Source organism: Belonocnema kinseyi, chromosome 10 (assembly GCF_010883055.1).
Source record: "Belonocnema kinseyi isolate 2016_QV_RU_SX_M_011 chromosome 10, B_treatae_v1, whole genome shotgun sequence".
In the NCBI taxonomy this organism is placed as follows: domain Eukaryota; kingdom Metazoa; phylum Arthropoda; class Insecta; order Hymenoptera; family Cynipidae; genus Belonocnema; species Belonocnema kinseyi.
In genome coordinates, this window is record NC_046666.1 from 28,321,176 (window position 1) to 28,329,586 (window position 8,411).

At 21.5% G+C, this 8,411-nt stretch overlaps 1 protein-coding gene across 1 annotated transcript in view; it reads left to right on the forward strand.

The window, feature by feature from the left end:
- LOC117181630 (viral IAP-associated factor homolog) overlaps nt 1-8,411 on the forward strand; it is a 21,604-nt gene that overhangs the window by 9,194 nt on the left and 3,999 nt on the right. The window contains exon 3 of the mRNA XM_033374509.1: nt 1,238-1,466. Within this exon, the coding sequence (XP_033230400.1) occupies nt 1,238-1,466 (229 nt within the window). The remainder of the gene's footprint in view (nt 1-1,237; nt 1,467-8,411) is intronic.

Consider the following 8,411-nt stretch of genomic DNA (forward strand, 5'->3'; position numbering starts at 1 on the left):
AATTTTAATTCACCCTGAATTCCTTTCTGTATTTTGGAATTCTCTTGATTTTTTTTTTAATTTACGTGAATTCTTCTAAATTGACTCAATTCTATTTAATTCCATGGATTTTTTTTTTATTTTCAAAATTTATTAACTTTCAAATATAATTTTTTTAAAATTTTCAATTTTTCCAGTACAATTTGATTTTTTTTTGAATTAAAAAATTTTTTTTAAAAACTTTTCCAGTAGAATTTGTAACCAAAAAGTCGAATTTTGAACCAAAAAAATTATTCATTAAAAATTCCATTCCTTGGTTGAAAGTTGAACGAATTTTTTAAATTTCATTTTTTTCTAATTTTCATTTTTTTGTTGTTATTTCATGTTCTTGTTTATAAAATGAAATTGTTTTATAGAGAATTAGGGCTTTTGGCTTGAAAATTCAACAAATTGGTATAAAATTAAACTGCTTTGTAGAAAATTCGTTTTTATTTTTATTGAAAATTCATTCTGAATGAAAATTTATCTACTCCACTTTTGGTTAAAAATTGCACTTTTTCGGTTAAAAATTCAACATTTTGGTTAAAAAATTATTTTTTTTTTTATTGAAAATTCGTCTTCTTGTGGTAGAAAATCAATTTTGTTTGTCAAAATCAAATCATTTTGAAAATATGTACATAAATCTGTTTTTTATTTGTTATTAAAGTTTTGTAGTGGAAATATCAACTATAAAATTTTTTGATAAATATTAATCTATTTTGTTGAAAATTCAACAATTTGCCTAAAATTATTTTTCATTCTTGACTGCAAATTTTTTTCTTGGTAGAAAATGCACTTTTTGGTAGAAATTTCATCTATTTTTGATTAAAAATGCAACTTCTTAGTTGAAGATTTATCTATTTTGGTTGAGGATTAAACTATTTTTTTAAAAATTAAAAAAATTGGTAGAAAATTCAACTTTTTTCTGGAAAATTCATTTTTATCGTTTTGACGACAATAGTACCTGTGATGACTGAAAGTAGGTTAATTAACTTTTAAATTAAATAAAAAAAATTTAATTCACCCTGAATTTTTTTCTATTTTTTGGAATTCTCTTGATTTTTTTTTAATTTACGTGAATTGTTCTAAATTGACTCAATTCTATTTAAAACTATGGATTTTTTTTCGAATTCTTAAAACTTTTTTTTACTTTACTGTGAGCGCAAAAAAGTACCCTTTTAAGTACCAATAATTTAATATAAAATTCTTATTTCTGAAGAAATAAAGAATTTAGAGGATAAAACACTAGACGAGCTTGATGAACTCGAGGATGAAGAAGATGAAAAAGTTTTGTTGGAGTATCGACGGAAAAGGATAGCAGAAATTCAAGCTTTAGCCAACAAAGCGAAATATGGAGACGTCCGGGAAATTTCGGCTCAAGATTACGTCCAAGAAGTCAATAAAGCCGGAGAAGACATTTACGTCGTTTTGCACCTTTACAAACCCGGGTGAGTTGAAAAATTAAAATATTTCAATTTTAATTTAAAAAAAAAGTTGAACTTTTAACCAAATTTTTGAATTTTTAAGCCAAAAAGACCAATTTTCTAAAACAGAAAAATTGTTGAATTTTTTTAATCTAAAATATGAATTTTCAAGCCAAAAAGACTAATTTTTGTTTACAGCAAAGATAAATTTCAAGCAAAATTATGCATTTTTAAGAAAATTGGTCGATTTATCATTTATTTTTATTTTTTATTTTTTATATTTTCAATCAAAAGAGAGAAATTCTTAACGAAAAATTGAATGATTGATATTTAAAACAGAAAATATTTCAAATAAAATATAGTTGAATTCATCTTAAGAATAGAAATTTTCAATAAAATATTGGATTTTTCAACCAGAAATAGTTTTCCATCGAACAAAGAAAATTTCCAACCCCCCAAAAAATTATTTTCTACAAGTTTATTTTCAACCAGAAAAAGTCGACTGAAATCTTTTTCAAAGAGAATTCAACTTTTTTTTAAATTCATCTTTTTGATTTAAAACTGAATCTGTTAGAAAAGAAATTTAATTTTTTTTAATGAAAATTCAACTTTTTGGTTAAAAATCATTTTTGGATTGAAAATTTTTTTTTTCGCAGAGAATTATTTCTTATTTAAAAATTCCAATTTTGATCGTGAAAACTCGATTGAAATCTTTTTCAACAGGAAATTCAACTATTTTTTGAAAATTTATCTTTTTAATTTAAAACTTCGTCTGTTTTTTAAGATTTATATTTTTAGTTGAAAATTCATCTCTTTAGTTGAAATTTAAATTATTTTGTTGGTAATTAGTCTTTTTTAATTTTAACTGTTCAGTGGAAAATTCTTTTTTCGGATTAAAATTAATTTTTTTAGGTAAAAATGCAACTTTTTGGTTTAAAATTTAACAGTTTTGTTAAAAATTCACAATCTTTGGTTGAAAATTGTAATATTTTCTTACAAATTTAACTACTTCGTCGAAACTTTACTTTTTGTTTAAAATTTATCATTTTTGATTACAAAATTCATTAATTTTAGTACAAAATTGAACCCTTTTTCGTTAAAAATGCAACTATTTGGTAAAGAATTCAACAATTTTGTTAAAAATCATCCTTTTTGTTTGAAAAAATTCGTCTTTTTGGATTAAAAATTCAATTTTTTTCATAGAAAATTATTTCTTCGTTAAAAATTCATATTTTGATCGAGAAAACTCGACTGAAATCTTTTTCAAAGAGAATTCAACTTTTTTTTAAATTCATCTTTTTGATTTAAAACTGAATCTGTTAGAAAAGAAATTAAATTTTTTTAAATGAAAATTCAACTTTTTGGTTAAAAATCATTTTTGGATTGAAAATTTTTTTTTTCGCAGAGAATTATTTCTTATTTAAAAATTCCAATTTTGATCGTGAAAACTCGATTGAAATCTTTTTCAACAGGAAATTCAACTATTTTTTTGAATATTGATCTTTTTAATTTAAAACTTCGTCTGTTTTTTTAAGAAATCACTTTTTTTAAAGATTTATATTTTTAGTTGAAAATTCATCTCTTTTGTTGAAATTTAAATTATTTTGTTGGCAATTAGTCTTTTTTAATTTTAACTGTTCAGTGGAAAATTGTTTTTTCGGATTAAAATTAATTTTTTTAGGTAAAAATGCAATTTTTGGTTGAAAATTGTAATATTTTCTTACAAATTCAACTACTTCGTCGAAACTTTACTTTTTGTTTATAATTTATCATTTTTTATTACAAAATTCATAAATTTTAGTACCAAATTTAATCTTTTTTCGATAAAAATGCAACTATTTGGTAAAGAATTCAACAATTTTGTTAAAAATCATCCTTTTTGTTTGAAAAAATTCGTCTTTTTGGATTGAAAATTCAATTTTTTTCATAGAAAATTATTTCTTCTTTAAAAATTCATATTTTGATCGAGAAAACTCGACTGAAATCTTTTTCAAAGAGAATCCAACTTTTTTTTAAATTCATCTTTTTGATTTAAAACTAAATCTGTTAGAAAAGAAATTTAATTTTTTTAAATGAAAATTCAACTTTTTGGTTAAAAATCATTTTTGGATTGAAATTTTTTTTTTCGCAGAGAATTATTTCTTATTTAAAAATTCCAATTTTGATCGTGAAAACTCGATTGAAATCTTTTTCAACAGGAAATTCAACTATTTTTTTGAATATTGATCTTTTTAATTTAAAACTTCGTCTGTTTTTTAAGAAATCCCTTTTTTTAAAGATTTATATTTTTAGTTGAAAATTCATCTCTTTTGTTGAAATTTAAATTATTTTGTGGGCAATTAGTCTTTTTTAATTTTAACTGTTCAGTGGAAAATTCTTTTTTCGGATTAAAATTAATTTTTTTAGGTAAAAATGCAATTTTTTGATTGAAAATTGTAATATTTTCAATCAAATTTTACTACTTCGTCGAAACTTTACTTTTTGTTTAAAATTTATCATTATTTATTACGAAATTCATAAATTTTAGTACAAAATTTAATCTTTTTTCGATAAAAATGCAACTATTTGGTAAAGAATTCAACAATTTTGTTAAAAATCATCATTTTTGTTTGAAAAAATTCGTCTTTTTGGATTGAAAATTCAATTTTTTTCATAGAAAATTATTTCTTCTTTAAAAATTCATATTTTGATCGAGAAAACTCGACTGAAATCTTTTTCAAAGAGAATTCAACTTTTTTTTAAATTCATCTTTTTGATTTAAAACTGAATCTGTTAGAAAAGAAATTTCATTTTTTGAAATAAAAATTCAACTTTCTGGTTAAAAATTATTCTTCTTTGTTTGAATATTCAACTAATAAATTCACTTTTTTGTTAAAGATTTATATTTTTGGTTTAAAATTCATTTCTTTTTTTGAAAGTTTAATTGTTTTGTTAAAAATTCATCTTTTTTGATTGAAAATTTAACTGTTTCGTGGAAAATACTTTTTTTTTGTTTGTTTAAAATTAACTTTTTAACAGAAAATGTCACTGTTCCATTTTTTTAAGATTCTTCTTTTTAAGTTGAAAATTCGGCTTTTTTGGTAAAAAAATTTATATTAGTTTCGTGGAAAATTAATTTTTTCCTGTAAAGTCATATTTTTCGTTTGAAAATTAAATTTTTGTAGAAAAAGTGTGTCTTCTGGCTTGAAGGTTCCATAATTTAGATAAAGTTTTATTTATTTTTTGTGCGGAAAATCTTTTTTTTTTCGAAATTTGTCTTTTTGGTTTTAAAATTATTTTTTTTTCTTATATAAAATTTTATTCCTTTTTATTGACATAAATTATGACATTTTTTCCTTGGGAATTTTTTTTCTCTTTATGTTGAAAATTTAATTATTATGTTAAAAATTCAATTATTTTATTGAAAATTCCAGTATTTTGTTAAAAAAATAATCTTTTATAGTAGAAAAAACATTTTTTTTGCTTGAAATAAATAAATAAATTCCAAAATTTAAAACTTCTATCTGAAATACTGTTTTATTGCGTTCATAAAATAATAAATTTCCGGGTTTGAAATTTAATTCCAACTCATTTTCCGGTTTTTCCGGGACAAAAAATTGCAGGTCATTTCCCGGTAACCAAAAATTGAATGATTGATATTTAAAACAGAAAATATTTCAAATGAAATATAGTTCAATTCATCTTAAGAATAGAAATTTTCAATAAAATATTGGATTTTTCAACCAGAAATAGTTTTCCGCCAAGAAAGAAAATTTCCAACCCAAAAAAAAAACTAATTTTCTACAAGTTTATCTTCAACCAGAAATTCTTGATACAGAAATTCTTGAATTTTCAAACGAAAAGGACAAATTTTCTACAAAATAGTTACATTTTCAACCATAAAATAATTTAATTTTTAGTCAAAATTAGTGGAATTTATCCAAAAAGATGATTTTTTAACCAATTTTGTTCCAAAATAGTTGAATTTATAAAAAAAAAACACGAATTTTTTATTTAAAAAAGTTGATTTAACAAACAAACAAAAATGAATTTTTAAAGCAAACGAAGGATTTTTTAACAAAACTAGAGAATTGTTTCCTTTTTGATAGAATTTTTTTTTTTTAAATTAAAATTAGTTTCTTTAATTAAAAATTTAACTATTCCATTTTTTGCCGAAAAAATTTCCTAGTATGAATTTGTTATATTTATTTTAGTTGTAAAATAGTTGGATTTTCTTAAAGAGTTCTAGTAATTCAGTTCGCATTTAAGTGAAAAATTTTTCATTTTGGGCTAAAATTACAGAAAATTCTGTAATTCTAGTGAAAATTGAAGTAATTTGTTTTTGTTTTATTCTTATTTTTATAATAAAAATATATTTTCAACAGTAAAAAGTGCCGAATAATTTTTTAAAAAATTAATAAAATAATAAAATTTCCGAATAATAAAATTCCGGAATTATGAAATTTCTTAATTAGCAAATTCCAGAGCAGTTTATAATATTACCGAATTAAAAAATTCTGTAACAATAATATTCCCGACAAAAAATTGGATAAAAATTGGTTTTAATTGTTATTTTAAATTCAAAGAATTTTTTTAAGAAACTTTAAACGTTATAAATGCTTTATTTTCATACAAATATTTTATTATTCTATTTTTAATAAGTAAATACTATTTATTTAAAAAATTGTAATTGTTTAAATTCAGGAATTTAATAATTCTGCAATTTCTTTTCGGGAATTTTATTATTCGTCAATTTTCATTTCGGTAATATATTATGGCACGACTGAAAAATCTCAAAAAATAAAAATGTCCGAAATTGTAAAATTCCCAAATAATAGAATTTCCGAATAATAAAATTCCCAAATTGGCAATTTCCCGAATAATTAAATTTCCGACAGTTTTTAATATTTTTCAATTTGAAAATTCCAGAATATAAATATTTGAGAATAATAAAATTTCCGACAGAAAATTTCCTAATAGCGAAATTTTGTAATTGAAAAATTCCCGACAACTTAAAATATTACCAAATTTTTTAATTCTTGAATAATAATATTTCCAACGGAAAATTTCGGAATTTAAACAATGAATATTTTAAAAAAATATGATTTATTAATCAAAAATACAATAATACAATATTTTTAATGTTTAAATTTTCTAAAATTATTGTTTGAATAAAAAATAATAATAATGGAAAAAATATATTTCTGGATGACATATTTTTCTCACTGGTTGTTTCAAATTAAAACAATAATTTTAGAAATTTTAAAAGCTATTTTTTACGTAAATATTTGATTGTTTTTTTTATAATTAAATAATATTTATAAAAAATGTACTTGTTTAAATTTAGAAATATTATAATTTCGCAAATTGAAAAATTTCCGAATAATAAAGTTCCCAAATTGGCAAATTCCCGAATAATGAAATTTCCGATAGAAATTTGATGAATTATAAAACATCCGAACCTCAAACTTTTCGAATTTAAACAATTGAAATGTTTTGCTTAAGATATATTATCAATTTATTAAAAATAAAATAAACAAATATTTTTGTAAAAAGAAAATGTTTAATGCTTAAAATTTCTAAAATTATTGTTTGAATCTAAAATAGCAATAATTTAAAAATAATATATTTTTGGATTTTTAATAAATAAATAACATTCATTACAAAAAAAATGTTTAATTGTTTAAATTCGGAAATCTCCCAATTTTCTACTATTATAAACTGATGGAAATTTTATTATAAGGGATTTTTCTAATTCGGGAATTTTAAATTGTCCGTAATTTTATTTTTGTGAATTTTGCAGTCGTTGCAAAATTATAAATTGTTCAGGAATTTTATTATCAATAAATTTCATTATTCGGGAATTTCTCAATTTAGGAATATCTATAGTGTCGGAAATTTAATTTTTCTCGATTTTTCAGTTGTCCAAACTTTATAAACTGTTTAGCAATTTTATTATTCGGAAATTTTTCACTTTAGTAATTTTACAGTGCCTGGAATTTTAATTTTCGGGATTTTTCAGCCATCCCAATATTATAAACTGTACGAGAATTTCATTGTTTGAGATTTTTATTATTAGGAAATTTTATTATCAGGAAATTTTATTATTAAGGAATTTTCTAATTTGGGAATTTCCACAGTGTCGGAAATTCAATTTTTCTTGATTTTTCAGTTGTCCAATATTACAAACTGTTTTGAAATGTTATTTTTCGGGAATTTTATTATTAGGAAATTTCATTATCAGGAAATTTTTTTATTAGGGAATTTTATTATTCGGGAATTTTCTAATTTGGGAATTTAATTCTTAAAAAATTTTATTATTCTGGAATTTTTAAATTGGGGAATTTTATTATTTGGCAATTTCGCATATCAGTAATTTTACATTGTCTGAAATTTTAATTTTCGGAATTTTTCGGCAATCTGAATATTATAAACTGTACGTAAATTTTATTATTTAGGAATTTTATTATTAGGAAATTTTATTATTTGGGAATTTCCCAATTCGGGAATTTCACAGTGTCGAGAATTTTATTTTTCGGGATTTTGTAGTCGTTCCAATATTATAAACTGTAAGGGAATTTCATATTCGGCAATTTTATTATTAGGAAATTTTATTATTTGGCAATTTCCCAATTCGGGAATTTCTAAAGTTTCGAGAATTTTAATTTTCGGGGTTTTTCAGTCATCACAGTAATATAATCTGTACGGTAATTTTATTATTCAGGAATTTTATAATTCGGGAACTTCTACAGTGTCGGAAATTGAATTTTTCTTGATTTTTCAGTCGTCCCAATTTTATAAGATTGTTGGGGTTTTAATTATTCGGAAATTTTCTAATTGAGGAATTTTGTTATTTTGGAATTTCTCACTTCAGTAATTTTACAGTGCCTGGAATTTTAATTTTCGGGATTTTTCGGCAATCTGAATTATATAAAGTGTACGTAAATTTTATTGTTTAGGAATTTTATTATTAGGAAATGTTATTATTTG